This window comes from Chelmon rostratus, chromosome 2, assembly GCF_017976325.1.
Source record: "Chelmon rostratus isolate fCheRos1 chromosome 2, fCheRos1.pri, whole genome shotgun sequence".
Lineage (NCBI taxonomy): Eukaryota > Metazoa > Chordata > Actinopteri > Chaetodontiformes > Chaetodontidae > Chelmon > Chelmon rostratus.
In genome coordinates this window covers 16,402,101-16,420,838 of record NC_055659.1, presented here as the reverse complement: position 1 = coordinate 16,420,838, position 18,738 = coordinate 16,402,101, and the positions used below count along the sequence as shown (strand labels likewise).

Here is an 18,738-nt window from a genome sequence, read left to right as displayed (position 1 = left end):
GTTAGCTAACATTTTTTCCTCGCCACATTGCTTGCTACGGTTTTTAACTCAGTCGAATGGATCTTAGTGAAGATGGACAGCTTTGGAGTCGATCCCTAGATACAAATGGAGATGAGGTGGGGCGTGATTTGGTCCTCAGGGCGGCCGGCGACCACGTCATGACCGGCGATCCCAGAGCACTGCACCACCTGACGGCCATGGAAAAGACCTGCCGGGTGTCCCCTTATTTTGGGAGTGTCCAGACGGACATCCAGCCGTACATGCGGAGGATACTGGCAGTGTGGATGTTTCAGGTATGTTAATCAGTCAGAACTGACAGTATATAACTGACAGTATATTTCACATAGCTGACTTTAAGTTCGACAGGTGGCTCTCCTACAGGTGTGTGAGGAGCAGAAGTGTGAGGAGGAGGTGTTCCCACAGGCGGTGCGTTACCTGGACTGTTACCTGAGCCGCTTTGCCATTGAAAAGTCCAACCTGCAGCTTTTAGGGGCTGTTTGCATGTTCCTGGCCTCCAAAATGAGAGAGACCGTCCAGTTGTCTGCCAGCAAGCTTTGCATCTACACAGACAACTCCATTTCAGTCTCAGACCTCCTGGTAACTCTTCACTTTACATCAACTACACACTGGATGTGGGATAATGGGAGTGCAGAGATTCAGAAAGTGGAGTTTGGAAAACTGTCAGTGTGTGCAGAGTGGTCTAATAGTTAATCACACACTCTCTGACATATCTCCCCATAAAGACTGAGACAACACACTACTAATTTAACCACCAATGGTCTGTAATATAGGCCTAGCAGTCACCAGGACCCCGTTTCCCATAAACACTGGCTCTTACTCAAATTTACAACTAATTTCAATTAAGTTAATTTGGTGAAAGCCTTTATAAGGAGCCATGGTCCAGAAAGGTTCCATCAGATGGTATGCATAATTTTGTTTTTAAGGGTTTAAAAGGGTGAAAAATGGCTGACATTCTGCAAAATATCCATGTGTCCAAGTAATTTCTAAATCACATAGAAGTCTTCGTGTGTGTATGTGTGTGTCGCAGCAGTGGGAGGTGGCAGTGGTGTCCAGGTTGGACTGGTGTCTGGCCTCTGTGGTACCCTCTGACTTCCTGGAGCCAGTTCTTCACGGTCTCCCCTTTGTTCAGCTCCACCACCTTCCAAACATACGCAGACACGTTCACGCCTTCATCGCTCTGGCAGCCACTGGTAGGTTATGTAACGGAATTACCAACACATGAGATGTTTTTTGTTCTCCAGATGAAATACAGCAAAGGACAACATGTATCAGGAGTTGCTAAAAAATATTTTGAAAGACATGTTTGGCCAAATACTCTTTATATTAAATTATTTCTCTGCATAATTTGAAAGCCTCTTTGACATTGCAGTGCAATAAAAGCAGCTATTTACACATATTCCTTATGATTCAACCAATGTGATAACATTTTTTTTTTGTTAGAGATCATTAGATGTAACTGGTGAATTTAAAGACTTTCTGCTCAGTGAACAATGGACACACAGCAGCCATAACTTTGATTACGATGTGTCAGCAGTTCATTTCGGAGACAGAGAGCTGAGTTTGTGTAATCCTGTATTGTCTGCCGTGAAAGACCTGCGTCCGACTATTCAGCTGGCTGATTTCCCACGAATCTCTGTGATGCTGCCCGAGGCAGCAGGTCACAGGGATACAGTCAGTTAGTGCAGTTTTGGACGCACTGTGACATTACAGCCCATAAAATTTAGATAATCATGGCTCCCGACATTGTATCCCATTCAGAAAGGTGTCTGAGCATGGATTGAATGTTTGACTTTTTGTCTCTGCATTTCTCCTGCCTGAAGCAGTTAGGATATAGTATCAGATTATCAGGTTTTGGGAAGAGTCCGCTTTTGAGTAGTTGCTTTTGTCCATCAGGGTGTGTCCACAATGGTGGCATCTGTCTAATTGTCTACATGTAGCCTTTGCTGACTTTTCTCACTGTTGCCATTGTTCACAAGTATAAGCCTGAAGCAAACTACAGGTGGTCAGCTTTAGTAAATACTAGTTATGATTCTGTTCATTTTTGGGGTAAGTGATCTTCTTCTTTTATCCCCAGACTGTAGGTTTTCAGTGTTCTTGCCCTCCACTGTTGCATGCGCCTGTGTGAGCCTCGCCACGCAGAGGCTAAAGTTAGTGGACGCCGCTGTCGCTACTGATTTGGTTATGAAGTTTTTGGCCGACCTTTTGCCCATTGATCTGGTAAGGGTAATGTTTAACTTACATTTTTCCATGATATCCCTTTTGACTTTGCCCCGTTGTCAACACTCTGTCATTATTTTAGCAAGCACCCTGATCAAACAGTCGGAGGAAATGCACAAACAAACCTTTAAATGTATGTTTAGCAGAGCAAACCATGCACATGTAGTATTGGTCAAAATCCATAGAAAAAGTCTGTCCATGACCTGCTGTTGTACTTCTGGTTGTTTTTCTTTTAATCTAACCCTGAACAGAGCTCTGTCCTCCTCTGCTATGACCAGCTTGGGAGTGTGTTGGAGCTCGGCCTGCCCTCTTGTTTCCAGGCCAGCGTTTGCAGATCAGGAGCACACGGCTCAGAGATCAGCTACACCCCTGCTAGCATTCAAGATGTTGAATTGACATCAAGTTAAAACACTCCTCCCTGCCACGAATGTCTAGAATGAATTGAGATGCGAGGAGAAGCCCAAATACCAGTTGAAATGTGTCTAAATGCCATTTCTCCTTAATCTTAATTGTTGTTTGCATGTTGATTGTTTTGGAGATCCCTTCTCGACATGTTTAGTGCTACTGCAGTTTGAGAAATGACTGAAATTTGTTGTAATTGTCAATCCTGTTGCTGCTCGTTTTCAAGGATTTTGCAGTTGCTAAAGCAGCTTTACAGTATAATTCTGATTGTGCCTTTGATTCATATTTGGAACCACATTGATATATATTGAAAGATACTCATAGTTGAATTGCACTGAATCCTAATAGCAATGTTTGCACATTTGAAATGTAACACCTTCTTTTAATATATATTCATATATACTAAGTGTAATATTAGCTTTATATCTGGAGAGTTCTGATGGGTTTGAATAGATTTTTCTTCATGGTTTCAACACAGCACTGAATTCCCCTCTGACTACACATCGATACCGTCAAACTATGACATAAAAACTTGCAAGGACAGTAGGTCACTAACAACATGAGCCAGCACTTGAGTTCTTCTTTTTTTTATTGATTTCCTCATCCCGGTCACATGGCAGATCACAGTCATATAATGATAAGCCAGTAACTTTGGCAAATGTAGTTTTTGTTGCAGTTAAAAAAAAGCACAAATGCACATTGTGTTGTACAAAAAAAATAAACATACATTTCAGACCGGTCTCCAAGGCTAACAGCATTTTTCCTGTGTCACACTTCATTAATAAATGATCAGTTGTCCGTGACAGATTAGAAATGACAAGAACTTCCAGCTTACTTCTGTGTAGGTACAGGCTTTAAATTCCCCCTGACCCTCATAGTGTGCCAAAAAACATAACCATAAACAACTGAAAAAATACAGCTTGCACATTCCAGTTTCTGCCTTGTGCAACTTTTGTTACAAGAACTCTACTTACATGATAGCTGCTAAATAAATTGTGCGGTTATCAGGTTTCGATGGTCTGATAAAGTGCTATTCCAGGCACCAGCTTGTCTTGATGTTCTAATTTCATGCCAAACGTGCCAATCCAATTAAGTAACTCCAGTGTGCAGCAAATTTCATGCAGAAATGAACATACTGATGAACCTTTTTCTGACCAACTGGAAGTATTTGATAAAGCAGGATTAGGAAATCAACCAGGTAACTACAAAAGGTGGAACAAAAAGTCTTGTCAGACTTCATCAATGATCATCAGTATGAATAATTCCTGATTTTACTTTAAACCCAGGATGTAACATTTTAACCGTTAGATGACTAAACTTCTAATCAGGCTTTGTGAAACACTGTTACACCCCAGGTATCTGAATATTTTAGATTATAATGCAAAGTTCAATACACCTGAGCCCCATGACTGATCTTGAAAATTCAGCTGAAAGGTTACATGTGAAGTGTGTGCCACATTACACACATACAGTAGTTAGCTGGGGTTCAAGGTTTCAAAACACACGTTGTTGTTTTTCAAAAAGCTATGAAGTGACTTCATGAGCTCCACCTCTGTGTGAAACTGCCACCTGCATACACAGAATACATGGCCACGTGCGTACTTAGTATCATTGTATGGTTGGAAGCAAAAGCAGTTCTACTGGTTAGGCTTGATGTGTGTCGTGATTATTATTCAAGTCATTATCCAAATGTCAGTTCAAGAAAAAAAGAAAAAAACCTACAATAAAAAACCTTTGCGAGCTATAGCTGTTATGAACACATCCTCTTGGCACTTTTTTGCTAGTGCTTTAAATAAACATAAACCAAAAAGTCCAATATTGGCAAATTTTCTCTTTGGTATCCACAAAATGTCATTTTCCTGACGGCCTAGAGAGGGAAAGTTGTAGCATGTTGTAGAGAGTGAACTTGTGAACGTTGAACCTGTGAGTTATTGCCGTTGTCCTAGATAAATATAAGGTAGACAGATGAGATGAGATGATCACAAAGCTACAATTCAAAAGAGCCGTTAAGTCATAAATACCTTCTCAAACTGTCCAGCCGACAATAAAAGACACTGACTTAGTGGCTTATGCAATACTCACACAGAAGTCCTACTGTGACTGTTTATTGTTACTAAGTTAAGTGTTCTGCAAACTTACTTTTGGACATTGAAGCCCAGCATTTTGGTTTCAGGGTGACTTGATGCAATAACTTTTGATAGAAAGCTCTCGTGCTGAAAACGAGAGCTCCCGATTGACCAACAGCAGCACTCATCTTCTTCATGAGAATCTTTGAAATGGACACTTTCAACTGCAGTACTGTCAATAATCATTTTTTAAAAAATACTGTGCCGTCCTGACATTTTCACCTTCAAATCAAATTGCAAGCTATTCACTGACTCCTTTAAGAATAATTTATCAATCACCCTCTAAAATACAATCTGATGTTTAACAAGAAGCCTCCTCCCTTTTTGGTACTGTGCAGTTCCTGAAGTTACAGTACAGTGTGCAGGTAATTTCACAAAATGCACTTTGGCTATCATGTCTTCAGTATCATTTAAAAATTCTGGATCAAAAACAAGTCTTTAATCAGTGTCCTCAACTAATTACTGGTCTTCAGCTTGCTGCAGAGCCTCGTATGACCATGGCCTGTTTGTAAGCCTCAGTCACATTATCACAGTCTGTGATGGAAAAGGCACTATCAGCCACTCCGGACTTGTAGCAGTTCCAGGGCCTCAGCGACCCATCCCCGAGAATCCCGTCTTCTTGGATGTCCAGCAGGTTGTCAGCAGAGACACATCCTCTCATGCTGGCCTTGGCTGGTTTATTCATTTGTGCCGGATGTTCTACACGGTCCGGTAGATCCAGCTGGTCGAAGGACTCTGAGGACAGAATGCTGTCCTCGCTAATGGCCCCACTTGGTCTCGATCGGGCGCCTCCGCGGGGTAAGGAGACTGCCAGCTGGTCCAGAGAGCCAAACTCCTGCAGCCCACCTGAGGAGAACTTCCCATTGCGCTTCAAGATGCCCTTCCGATAGGTTGGTGCTGAAGGGCACTCTTTAGATTGTGGCGCCAAGCCAGAGTCACTGTTCTCAGGAGAAGAGGAGTAGTACCCTGACTCTTGCTCCGTGGGCTTCTTTAGGATACCTTTGCGAGGCAGCAATGCAGCTGAAGGGGCATTGGCTGGTGCAGACAAACCCAAAATGTTGTGTGGCTCCACTGAACCAACAGCAGAGGATTCACTTGCTGCTTTCTGCTTCACACTGGTGCGTCTCTTTAAAATACCCTTAGAGGGCCGACTGTCTGTGCTCGCCTCGTTAACGGTCTGGGAGACGTTGTTTTCCTTTCGTGACCTTCGCAGAGAGCGCTGCCGGACTACATCCCCTCCACTGCCCTGTGAGCGGAGAAGGCAGCGCATCTTGGAGCCGTTCTCCAGTAAAGGTCTGGATGTGCGGCGCAGCCAACTAGCAACACCAGCCAGGCCACCAGGGTGCGTTGTTGATGGAGAGGCTGGTGAAGTGGTCTGCTCTGCTGGACTGCACTTTGTCTCAACCAGTAATGGCTGCTGGTAGCCCCAGTTGAGCCACCAGTGTCCCGCAATCTCCTCTATTGTGGCTCTGCGCTCAGGATTTACCATCAGCATCCAACGGATCAGGCCACAAGCATCTGAGAGAGAGAGAGGGGAATAGAAAAAAAAACTTTTTGTCCAGCTAAGAAAATCCAATTCATTACATTAGGAAATAATTCATTCACCATTCAAAGAAAAGTTGAAAGACTCACCAGAGGGATTGTTGGGTTTCCGGTAGTTCCCAGTGCTTATCTGTTGGACCAGTGTCTTGTGATTGTGTCCATCAAATGGCATGGTGCCATGAACCATGGTGTATAACAGCACGCCAAGAGACCAAGTGTCCACCTCTGGCCCACGGTACGGCCGTCCATTGACAATCTCTGGGGAAGCATACAGAGGACTGCCGCAAAAGGTTTGAAGATACTCATCGCCGTGGTAGAGGTTGGATAGGCCGAAGTCTGCGATCTGAAAGAAGAAGTAGACGTCATGCTGAGCCACGTCAGATTTATCATGATCAGAAACCTCTGAAAAAAGTTCCATATGCATCACTATACCCTCATCAATTACTCATAACTCTGACTACTCTGATTTCACATATTGAAGATTTCATAGTGAATTACCTGTTACACAAGATCAGGAAGTAATGAAATCTGTCATTAAATGCTCCATGTGAACATTTCTTCATATTTCCTTTGTCATAACTACCACATGATGTAATCCTAGCCATAGTCAATATATAAAATGCCCAAAAACTTTATCATCCCCATTTGTAAGTGGTACAGGTGTGTATATGCTCATTTTTATGTACCTTCACGTTGCCGTTGCCATCTAGTAAAATATTCTCCAGTTTCAGGTCCCGGTGCACTATTCCGTTCTAAGGGAAAGAAAGAAGATATGAGTTTTGTGCAGAACGATATCTTTTTGATGATTTCCCCAGCCAGGCCATTTCACACCAGTTTACTGGAGGTTGTCTGCAGTATATTACATAAAAGGATTAGTTTTTACTGGGTCACAACACATTCTTTTCCAAGTGAAGATTTTTTTCTGGTATGTCAGCTATGCTTCATTGTCCTCCACTCTGCAGGGGGGCATGCCTTTGACTTGAGCAGAGTTCGAATTTTTTTTCCTTTCAAAATGCAGGTCAACCACTTCTTGCATATGGACATTTCTTGTAGCAGAGGACACTTTTCTTTGTAGGTCATGTTTTGTAGAATTCATCAACTGTTGCAGATGCAGCCATTAGGAAACTATTGCAGGCAATACTTTAGAATCTATCACCGGGCAATACATACATGATTATAAAAGAGTTTTGATTGTCTTTTCCTGCGATCAGCATGGAAAAGACAATATTGCACAAGACATGGACGCTCAATAAAGGCAAAAGGAGACAGATGGTTAACACAGTGTATGACAGGGCCATTCACTCTGTAAATATTGTCCAGCAAACATGTATAAATGCCATGCAAAGTGCAGGACAGATGCACTAAAATATAGTGTGCAGTAAATGTTCGTAATTACACAGCTCTGGACTGCAGGAACAACGGACTGTGTGTGTGTGTGTGTGCAGAGCCCTTCTGTTCCATCACACCCTCATTAGAGTGTGAGACGATGCGTGTGTGTGTGTTGGGACTGTGCTGTGTGTGCTGGCCTTTAGCCCTGACGCTGGCTCTCTACAGACCAACTGTTCAGTTTCCCCTGCATCGTTCTCACAGCCTCCCTGTTCAGAACAGCAGGCTGACAGTGAATAATGCCCATTATGTAACTTTGGGGGTGCCAGTGCCCTGGAAAAAAACAACCAGCAGCCTGAGTGGAGCTCTGTGCCACTAGGTTTGACATAGCTGCCATGCATTAAGACGGCAAAGGTACTCTACAATAGCTACAACTTTTAAACAACATTAATGAATACACACATTGACAAGTTCTCCCTGTGGTTCTTATTTTATGTTTTTTTGTGAACGACTTTATATGTTCTGTGTGAAAGCATTAGATCGAGACATTTTCCTGACCTGATGGCAGTAGTGGACAGCTGAGACAATCTGTCTGAAGAAGTGCCTGGCCTCCCGCTCTGAGATGCTCCTCTTGTCACAGACGTAGTCATACAGGTCCCCTCGGCTGGCATACTCCATCACAATCACAATTTTGTCCTTGTTCTCAAATACTGAAAGATCAAAAAAACATAACACAACTCCTTTTATTCAAGGTTTCAAATCACATAATGGAACTGAAATTCTAGTTTGGACTTTGCAGCCAGGACCAACAATCTGTGACGTGTTTTAACTAAGGATGTGCCTGCATTTAAAACAGATTTCTATCTGCCTGTAAAACCCATGCTTCACACTGGTTAGGATACACGGGGGCCCACGATGACTGTGTTGCAGTGAGGTAGACAAACATTAACGATGACCATCTCATCAGGCGTGAGGGGTACTGAAAGACACGAGGCTCTGCACATTATCCTGCAGCACTGACGGGGTACTGCATTATGTAATGTAGCATCGGCCTTCAGCACAAAGACTTGCGTGACCACACTCCGAATCTCACACAGAGACTGATTGAGAGACGTCTTTTTCCAGGTATCGCGTTTCACTCCGCGTGTGGCTCTGAGATCCAAGATCAGTCCCCTCTAACAAACACACAAACAAAAAAAGCACAAATACTTCATTTTTGAGTGCCGTACCTTCATATATGGTGATGATGTGCGGGTGGCAGAGCGTGGACATGATCTCGATCTCTCTGCGAATATGAACCAGGTCTTGCTCATCCTTGATCTTCTCCTTTCTGATAGACTTTATGGCAACCTTAGAAAAGAAAAAGAATATTTGAATTTAGAATAAAATAATAATCAAAATTATTAGAAGCCTGATTCCAGGGACTAATCAATGTAATAACACATCACACTTGTTAGGAGAGTCAAATATTTACTTAAAAGTGATAAACTTAACAAAGAATTGGCTTCCATCTGACGGTCGCACTCTTGTGAGAGGAACAATGGGCAGCCAACCGAAAAATCTGCTATGTTGTTTGTAAAGAGGCAGAGGGGACGCCAGGTCAAGTATTGTCTGCTGCAAAGGAATCTATTGTCTGCTGTTATGTCTGTGAGACTCGCAGAATAAGGAAATTTAAATCTGAATAGTATCTGTTGGGGTTTGCATTCATAGACGTGTCACATACAAGCTTCAAGCGTGCGTGCGTGCATGTCTTTATGTTGCCTATTTGAAGCTTGGATGCCTGAGATTCCTCTGTGCACTCAGTGCGTCATCAGACTACCCCGACTGCGAAGGGTGTCGTGAGGCACCAGATGGTAATGGTGGAGGCCGGGGTGTCCTTGTTTCTTCCCCTTCCTAACCCTCGGGGCTACAGACATGGGGAGATGAGTAAAGCAGCGACTTGTCATATCAGCTCCAACAGTCAACTGTCTGCCATCATGAGTCACTGTCTGGCCTGGCTTCTCCTCCAGGCCGCCACTGTATTCACACCACACAAACCCTCTTCCTGATTCTGGGAACTCAGGTTTCCTGCGTTTGTTTGTATAGCTGTCAGACGGGCTGAACTCACACTCATGGTGAGTTCACACCCCTGTGCGGTGATCTGTGTGTGTGCGGTCTTTGTTAATGTCGGTTCGTTCCACGCAATTGACACCGAGGTTGAAATCATTGATATTTAACACCGAGTTGCTGTACCAACAAAAGCATATTTTTGCACTTGAAAACACTTTCAGGCGTAGCTGCCGCGTAGCTAACGGAAGCTACCGACAAAGCTAGCGTTAGCTTGCTCATATGTAACCGGTTTGGAGAGAGGCGCAAAAGATGTGGTCAACACATTACATTTGACAAAAATAACACAATATACCTCAGATTACAAAACGTACGTCAGTAACATTAACCTACATGATCAAATATCGTCCATAAGGTTAGCTTAAGTGGACATTTAAAACTCGCTCTAAACTGCATTAAAACTGCTAAGCTAACTTTGAAACATGCACATTTGTATGTACATATAAATACAACAAATACCGACATTAAACACAGATTGGCTGTCAAGTTTAACATATCCCTTCCTAAAACTGTTATTTGTGGATATTATGTTAAGGTTTGTGATGCTACAGTGACTTTTTGTTTACATAACTCATTGCTTTGATTGGGTAGCACTCCCGATTAGAGATGAAATTAATTGATTATTTGATTAGTGACTAGCTAAAGTGCCAACATTAAGTTTGTTTTTGGTTGAACAAATGTATTATTATAAGTTCACAAAATGTTATGTGCTACGTTTTTTTAAAAAACACTAATGCGGTAGAAATCAATAGTGTAGATAAGTAAATGTACGGACCATATTATACTGTGAAACCAGTATACTGCTGCAACACCACGGTAGGTGCAACACAATCTAGGTACTTAATTGGGGTGTCCTTTTGGATACACACACAACACACATGTCATTCACTGAGTATGAGGTCAACCCTACATCCCTGCATGTTGGACCCCCCCCCTCCCCAAACCTAAACGGGTTATGTAATCAAACTTTTAGATTTAGATAATGGGAACAGCTGTAGTGCCACAACGCACGCAAGATGAAGCCATCCTTTGTGTTGTGTCACTCCCATTACGTTGTCAGCACCAAGGCAGGTAGATACAAACCAAACAAATGAATGTTTCTCCTATTTCCATTCAATGCTAACTGCTGTTTAAGATTTTTTTTTTTTTTTTTTTTTTGGTGTGGATTCAAAACATGCATTTGGGCTAATCAGTGTTTTGACATTTGAGCACAGGTTTGAGGCATGAAGATTAGGAAGCTGCCTGCTCGGATAAATCTCAGACACCAATCTCATCCTATAAAAACCAAAGTGTAGCAGCAGCAAGTCCTGTCAGACTGCGTAAGCACGCAGACGGGTGTGTAGACAAGGCCGAACTTGTATCACTTCAGGTTTAATGCAGCTAAAGGAGGGGAATTCCTCTCACTTACTTCCTTGGCTTCTAAGCACTGTCACTCATAACTAATCTTTAAACAAAGACAACTTCTGATGAACGTGACGAATAGAGTCCACTTCTAGGCTACGTATCTTGTTTTCTATTGAACCTTTATGAGTCACTGCTTCTGAAGCTATCTGCCTGCACAAGTGGAAAAAGCATTTACATTCTAGGTGTGCTTTGTGATAATTTGCCTGTAATTTACATTTCCCTATTTAATGTTGGATACATTAGGTTATGGAAACGATACAAATGATCTGGCAAAATGCAAACTATGAAGTGTAGAACACGGTTTGTAATCTGTGCACAAACATGCACTCAGTGGCCAGTTTATTAGACACACCTGGATGTAGTCTAATGCAGCAGCCCTGCAGGAAATCCCTCTTCCATGAAGGTTGTGGTGTTTCATTTTTGTTGATTAAACAAGGTCATTTTTTAGGAAGTAGTTTGTGGTGCCATTGATTTGCATTGCATCACACTGAGGTGTTTCTAATATTTCGTCTACCACCACTCATATCAGGTTAAGGTTATTTTATTGTCTCAACTCTACTTTATTGTCTCCTTTAGAAGAAAACTCTAAAATCTAAATGCTTGAACATTTAATAACAAAAACACAACAACAAAAATTCTATTTTGGATACACTGTAGATAAATCTTACTATCTTTCATTTACAGACATTGTCATTTGTTTGTCCCATTCAGGGGCTTATCTTTATCTAAATAGCTCCCATTTCCCCTGAGGTCATGGGGAACTGGAATCCACCTGAAAGGCCAGTTGCAATTTCCCCCTCTCATCAGGGAAACAGAGAGAAAATTACCTAACTTTCCTGTCTTGAACTCCCTCCTGTCACACTCACTTTCAGGTGAAACGCCTTTCCTTTATGCTTCCCTTACACCAACAGGAGGTGACTGTGTAAAATGTCTTGAGTCTTGACAAATTTACAGGAACTTTTGTTGCTCCGGTCTATGTAGGATGATCTCAAACTGAAGTATTGATTGTGTTGCAAATTATGTTGCATTTTACCTTCATACTCTTCATACAAATAACTTGTTAAACACACTGGGTTTGCCTCGGGCGTGAGGGCAGCTGTGTGGGGATTGGTACCCTGGGGTGAAAGTACTGGTACTAGTATAAATTTACTTTCGTTTACACAGGACTTACATGGTGTTCTTTTCAACCCTGTTAACAAACAGAGAAGTACCTACTGGTTTTGTAAACAACTGATAAAGGTGGTGAGAATAAAATGACAGGATAATAATAATAATTATTATTATTGTCATTATAAGACCTTAAAAACAGCCTATTCAGTGTTCTCATCAAATGCACCGACAGGACTCAGTGTTCAGAAAACACTGGGAAAAGTGAAGCAACCCCCCCAAAAAACAAACACAATGAAGTCTTAGGCAAACTTAAGCTGGTTTGGCAACTGACAAACATTTCAGCCGCAAACTCACTTACCTCTTTTGTTCGTTTACAACTCAGTAATATGGCTCACCACTTCTTGACAGGGAGGTACTTAAAGCCAAACCTGTACAGCAGATCCCCCCTAATTAAAACCCAAATGTGGACTACCTGTGTGCAGACTGCACGTCTTCTAAAAATAGGACTCTATGTCTAAACAACAGGTGGCCGACAGGACAGTAAGCGGGCGCGCGCGCGCGCGCGCACACACACACACACCTCAACACTGCAGATGTGGGCATCGTTCATAGAGGGGTCACAGTGGGGCTCACACAGTAAAAGAAAGAAGGTGAGCATCAATTACCAGTCTCCCGGATCTCTCCCTGGCTTTCTTCACTTTGCCGTAGGTTCCTTTCCCGAGGGTCTCCAGAAACTCGTACCTGTGCTTCAGGTTGTGTTTGTGGTGGTGCCTCTTCACGGCTTGCTTTTTCACGGGCACCTGGCTCGGAGCCTTCCAAACGAGGGTGTTTTCATCGAGCGAGACTCCCCCCACAGACGGCCTGCGGTTCGACGACAGACGAGCGACGCCGAAGCCGTCCATCGTGACACAACCTTATCTTTTTTTGATGTATTTTCGGACGCAGGTGTCGTTGTTCACGCGCATTCCTTCGCGCGGAGCCCTGGCGTTGTTTGGAACAAGTTGGTGTTCGGGTGCTGCTCGGATAAAAGTGTAGAATACGAACTCCTCCACCTCCGACTGTTCAACAGGTTACTACAGCTAAAAGTGTTGCGGACAGAGGAGCGCGTGTCCCCTCTGCGGAGCTGAGACCGTCTGGCAGTAGGTACACACAGGACAGCACACACAGCAGCAGCCGGACACGTCAAACAGTGGAGGGGCGTTTCATGCACGCGGAGGAGCGTTTCATCTCTACACCAGCCGGTGGCTGTAGCTGCAAAATCCCATCTTGACGGAGGTTTGTTTGTAGCACCGCGCTGCTCTCTCTATGTGTGTGTGTGTTTTTTTTTTGTTGCTTTCTAGCTGATCTGTATTATTCATTATATGCTTCCGAGAGTCCAAGTCAAACCCGCATTTTGAGTTCAGTGTTGTGGTATAAACTGTACTTGTAGTAGTAGCGGACTGCAACATTATTAGCAGCAGGGACAGCTGTAGTGGTAAAATGTAATAGAGGGTTAGTTGGTAAGTTGTAGCAGATGAACTGAATGAGACATAGACTGCAGAGAGCTGCTTTTGTGTGAAGGCCGCGTCAGCGGTGTGCGCGGGAACACATAACGAGCGCCCCCCCCCCCAAAAGAAACCAACTGTGGGATAAACTTATTTAAAACATTTCTCTAATTTATGATAAGAAGCAGTTGTGGAATGTAATTTAATACAGTAATGTACTGTACCTTTTGTTTTTTAGATGTGAGGTAATGATGGTTTACTTGAGTGTTTGTATTTCATTCTAGTATATACTTCTACTCCAATTCAGAGGGAATAATTGTAGTTTTTACACCACTACAATAATTTGGCAACTTTAATGACTTTACAGGTCAAGATTATATAATTAGATTTTTTTTCAGCTTGTACAATATGACGCATTGAACTGAAAAAAAAAATACATAACTAGAATTAAATGACCCAAAAGGAGTCCTGTATAACCTGGTTAAAATTGTTCCACCTTCACCAACTACAACAGGGATATACTTCATCATTTAAGTCTGAGTGAGGCAATAATAGATATGACTTCTGAGTTTGTCACACCACACAAAAATGTGTGTAATTAACCACCCAGTCAAGTCTGAATGATTAAAAAATGGCTAAGTATATAAAATGATGTGTTTCAAAACATATTTCTGAATTTTATTTATGTAGACTTCAATATAAATCCAATAATATAATACATTCACAAAGGCCATTTATGTGCTTTATGAGTATTATGAGATCTGAATACTTTCTCTGCCACCACTAATCACATCAAATAAGAATAAAATGAAAAAAAAACTTTACTGCTGAAATCAATAATATTAACTTATTGATCATTTTGACATAATTAATTTATTTACTGGTAATTTAACCTTTGTACCACATGAGCGAGTTGCAATTGCTGTGGCCTTTTCCCTTTGCAACATCAACTTCTATCAACCTGTAGATGATAAAGAGTGAGTGGAATAACATGGTTACAGTTGGATACTGTGACTCTTCACAGCATCATTTTAAATAATCCTTTTCCTCTTTAATGGCTCCAGTCCCAGAGAGAAACTACATTTCACATATTCCAGTGGGCCTCATGGAGCTAGAATATGTGGGGTTTTTTTTATTGAACTGTTCAGTCATCTTGACCCTAATAGGCAGTCTGTAGTGAACTGAGAGACATGAGAGCAACAGATTGTGTCATTACAGCTGTAGTCCACTAGAGATCATCATGCAGTCACCACCTGCTGCAAGAACCGGGGTTGACTGATTTTAACTAATTGGTTTAAAGAAAGCCTGACACAAGCTGTATCTCTGTCCCACGTTTTTATACTACACACTTCTAATGACCATATTTTAGTATGCTCAATCTTTCAGTCCTTTATATCCTTTGTAGAATGTAATATTAGTTCAGACAAAAGTGATGAGTCTTCATCAGTCAGGACAGGATGCACATCCCCGATTTAGAAGAACACTCAGTTTTAATACAGCTCCCTCACTTAGGAAAGACTTCGAAAAGAATAGCACACTGACCAAAAAAAGAAAAAAGAAAAAAGCATTATGAGCAAAATAGTTTAAAGGAGACAACATGAATACTGATCCGTCTGTCTGACAGCACAGTGGACGCATTTCACACATTAAAATCACAAATCAACAAGATTTGTCAAAATATGACAATAATTTTAAATTTATGAAAGACTAATTAGAATGATCTATTCGCAACTAATTTGAAGTGTTGTTTCTGTAATTCACTATGTGTGCCACAAGAGGGGGCTCATTAATAGTATGGAGGCTGACTATCATGCCAAAACTGGTTATCTGGTTTTCTACCTGTCTACCTCTCTATCATACTTGTAATATATTAATCTATTTGCCAAACTACATTTTGTCAAGTAGATTTATATAATGACCAAAAACTTGTATTTTATGGACATCCAAAATGTGAAGAAATGTGTATATATTATAGAGATATGGGTGGTTTAGGTAGACAGCATAGTCTGTGGGAAAGACACTTCACCGCACATGGTCAGTCTTCTTTGGGCTACAATTAGACGCAAATATTACATTTATATGCTGATGATGGCGAAAACCAACAAGAAAGATGTTTCTTTAACAACAATTAACAACATGTGCTGACAAATTAGTATTTGGGGGAACTAATTAGTAGTTCAAGGTTATAAGTTGCTGTGATTGACTGGATTTACATTATGTAAGTTCATTACTACCAGTTGAAAAAACACCAAAAAAACAACAACAACAAAACAAGTCAAAGTGCTGAGGCAGTAATTCAAAATCAAGGGGGGAGTATCCCAACTTTTAGAGTAAAGGTCAGGCTCCAAAAACACTGGATTTCCCGCAATGCAATGAAGTTTCGTCTATTGTGTGACACACTCTGGTAAATGACCGCATCTTTCAAACCTCACCTTGTGTTTGTAACACAGGCCAAACGCAGATTCAAGCCAAACTCCAGATAACCCTGATCTCATCATCTGGGCTATTTTCTTATAAAAATCTCTCCATTCAGAGCCACAGAAGACATTATACTCTCCCCATGCTGTGTTTGCTCTCCCTGTTATCTCTATTTAACTCTGACCTTATTCAACTGTATGTAAGCTATGTTCTCTCTTTACACTAAACATAATACGAACTGTGACATGCAAAAGTTCTGTAACTGTGGATAAAGTGAGCAGAGGATGAACCGACCTCCAAACAGCATAAAGTTAAAGATCAGGCGGCCTCAGAGCCTCGATTGTGGGTTAGTTTATTAAAGATTTTGTTTTAGTTTATGTTAGCTCAGATAATTTAATCTTTTTTTTCAGTCCAGTAGTAGGGGGTAGTTAATGCAACATTTTAGATGCAAACCGCCTGTAAAAACCACCGAAGAAGAAGCTGATCAGCTGACTTTATCCAAACACTCGTGTGTATTCGGAGCAACGGGCCTGCAGAGCAGCGGGCTGTGGGACACACGGGTTTCTGGTCCAGTGGGACATTTTTCGGGCTGTATTGAGGCCACATGATCCACATTTCAAAGCTTTATAAATGCTCTGACTCCTCAGACCTCGCCCCAGCTCTGAGCAGCCATGGGCTCCTCTCAGCAGCTGCCCAGCTCTCTGAAAGTTAACATCATTGATGCTCACAAAGCAGGAGACGGCTATAAGAAGATCGCACAGCGCTTTCACCTCTCAGTCTCCTCGGTTCGTAACGTCATTAAGAAATGGAAGTTGACAGGAACGGTGGAGGTCAAGCTGAGGTCTGGAAGACCAAGAAAACTGTCCGAGAGAACCGCTCGCAGAATCGCGAGAAAGGCAAAGCGGAATCCCGGTCTGACTGCCAAAGACCTCCAGGAGGATTTAGCGGACTCAGGTGTGGTGGTGCACTGTTCGACTGTGCAGCGACACCTGCACAAATGTGGCCTTCACGCAGGAGCAAGAAGGAGGAAACCCACCGCGTCCTCACCCCAAAACCCGGCGTCTGAAGGAGCGTCCGGCGAGCCGGATGTGTTTTGGAAGCGAGTCAAAGTGCAAGGGGGCGAGGGCCAGATGAGCCCCTCTGAAAACGCGATCTATGAAATTGTGGAGATCCTCTGAAATACTGACAGTGAAGCTGTTTGCTGCCACGCGTTTCTGTGTTTGTGCCTCTTCATCAGCTTGGATCACACATCAAATGACTCAGTTATTGATGTGTGATTCATGCACGAGGGTGAACCATAACGGGTTGTCTTTAGCAGGCCTGCACGCTGTTCTTCCCATCACCATCGAAGCGCGGCGGCGCAATATTTGGTGCATTTAACCACAGCATTTACCGGCAGATAGTAGCATCTCACAACATTTGTAAACTTGCAGAAATAAACAGAAAATAAACAATGCTGGTGCACACAGTAGCACTTGGCAGTATCATGAACAGCAGCCCCATGATCTCAAAATGCCAGATATTGGTTTACCACTGCTGCATTGTGTACACTGTGCTTTAGTTGGCTCTATTGTATCATACTGTGACGTTTGGTTTGGATACCCATGTGGAAGTTTGATGTAGTCATTAACTGATGGGACCATTTCACAAGAGGAATGAATGTATTCAATAAAAAATAGCAAATTCCTAAAGCAAACATGACACTGTCTGTAAACTGTCTTTTGCATGCCACTGCCACTGTAGCTGTTGTTACTGTGCAACATTACCACACAATTCTACTGTGCATACTTGTTCAGACTGTATATATCATCATTACATACTGACACATCATAGATTGCACTTTGTATATTGTGTGGTTTATTTTGTATATCAAAGGTGCATTCTTTCTTTCTGTAACTACTCCACTGGTCTATTATTCAGTCAGTACGAATGTTTATTGTTATATGCACTTTTGCAACCATCTGATTAGAAGCTAAAATGCATTTTCTTGTACTGGTACTTACTGTGTGCAATGACAGTGAAGATGCATGTAATCTAACAATAATTCATTATTGTCAAAAAATAAGTAAAAATAATGAAATTCGAGTCGACATTTTGTGTTACTTAATATTTTATAATTTTTACTTTTAAAAACTCTCTATATGAAATTCATATATATCATAATTTCGACCCTACCCTATTTCTATTCTCGTCCCTTACTTACTCATGTTTTTGTTTTTTTTATTTTTTGTTTTCCTGCTGTAAATGAGCTTTTATATTTGTTCCCTGTATAATCTGGGCATTTACAATATCCTTCCTTTTCTTGTCTTTTGAAATCGCACTTATTGAAACACATAAATTATAAAGTGTTCCATGTATGTACACTAAAACTTTTTTCTAGGATGGCAAAGTCATGACCTGCCGTACTCTGTGTTTGGTTGGCTGGTACTCGTCGCGGTTGGTTGGATTGGTTAGCTTTAAGCATGGGGGCGGCCTTGTAGCGCACCTGGCAGAGCGAGCGCTCCAGGTATCAAGGCTGATTCTCGGGCATGTCATTCCATTTCTTCAGCAGCACTATCCACTAAAAGAAAAAGGATAAAGAC

At 41.9% G+C, this 18,738-nt stretch overlaps 2 protein-coding genes across 2 annotated transcripts; one reads left to right on the top strand and one right to left on the bottom strand.

Annotated features, from left to right (window-relative positions):
* Window positions 1–56: 56 nt before the first annotated feature.
* Window positions 57–2,645, top strand: ccnd3 (cyclin D3). The gene is made up of 5 exons (XM_041945683.1): window positions 57–293; window positions 382–597; window positions 1,049–1,211; window positions 2,096–2,238; window positions 2,490–2,645. The coding sequence occupies exons 1-5, from the start codon at window positions 57–59 to the stop codon at window positions 2,643–2,645; spliced, it is 915 nt and encodes a 304-aa protein (XP_041801617.1).
* Window positions 2,646–3,211: 566 nt separating this feature from the next.
* On the bottom strand, window positions 3,212–13,409 carry nuak2 (NUAK family, SNF1-like kinase, 2). Its single transcript, XM_041949434.1, has 6 exons — window positions 12,920–13,409; window positions 8,864–8,984; window positions 8,193–8,344; window positions 6,995–7,060; window positions 6,399–6,651; window positions 3,212–6,284 (listed from the first exon to the last, which is right to left on the bottom strand). The coding sequence occupies exons 1-6, from the start codon at window positions 13,154–13,156 to the stop codon at window positions 5,236–5,238; spliced, it is 1,878 nt and encodes a 625-aa protein (XP_041805368.1). The 5' UTR covers window positions 13,157–13,409; the 3' UTR covers window positions 3,212–5,235.
* Between the last annotated feature and the right edge of the window lie 5,329 nt (window positions 13,410–18,738).

Bases quoted from the DNA above. Each gene is read 5' to 3' on its own strand.
- ccnd3 (XM_041945683.1), top strand. From the start codon at position 57: ATGGATCTTAGTGAAGATGGACAGCTTTGGAGTCGATCCCTAGATACA. The intron at 294-381 runs GTATGTTAATCA...GCTCTCCTACAG, and splicing joins TGGCAGTGTGGATGTTTCAG to GTGTGTGAGGAGCAGAAGTG. The intron at 2,239-2,489 runs GTAAGGGTAATG...AACCCTGAACAG, and splicing joins ACCTTTTGCCCATTGATCTG to AGCTCTGTCCTCCTCTGCTA.
- nuak2 (XM_041949434.1), bottom strand. From the start codon at position 13,156: ATGGACGGCTTCGGCGTCGCTCGTCTGTCGTCGAACCGCAGGCCGTCT. The intron at 8,345-8,863 runs GTACGGCACTCA...TTGATCTTTCAG, and splicing joins CATCATCACCATATATGAAG to TATTTGAGAACAAGGACAAA. The intron at 6,652-6,994 runs GTACATAAAAAT...TTCTTCTTTCAG, and splicing joins ATGGCAACGGCAACGTGAAG to ATCGCAGACTTCGGCCTATC.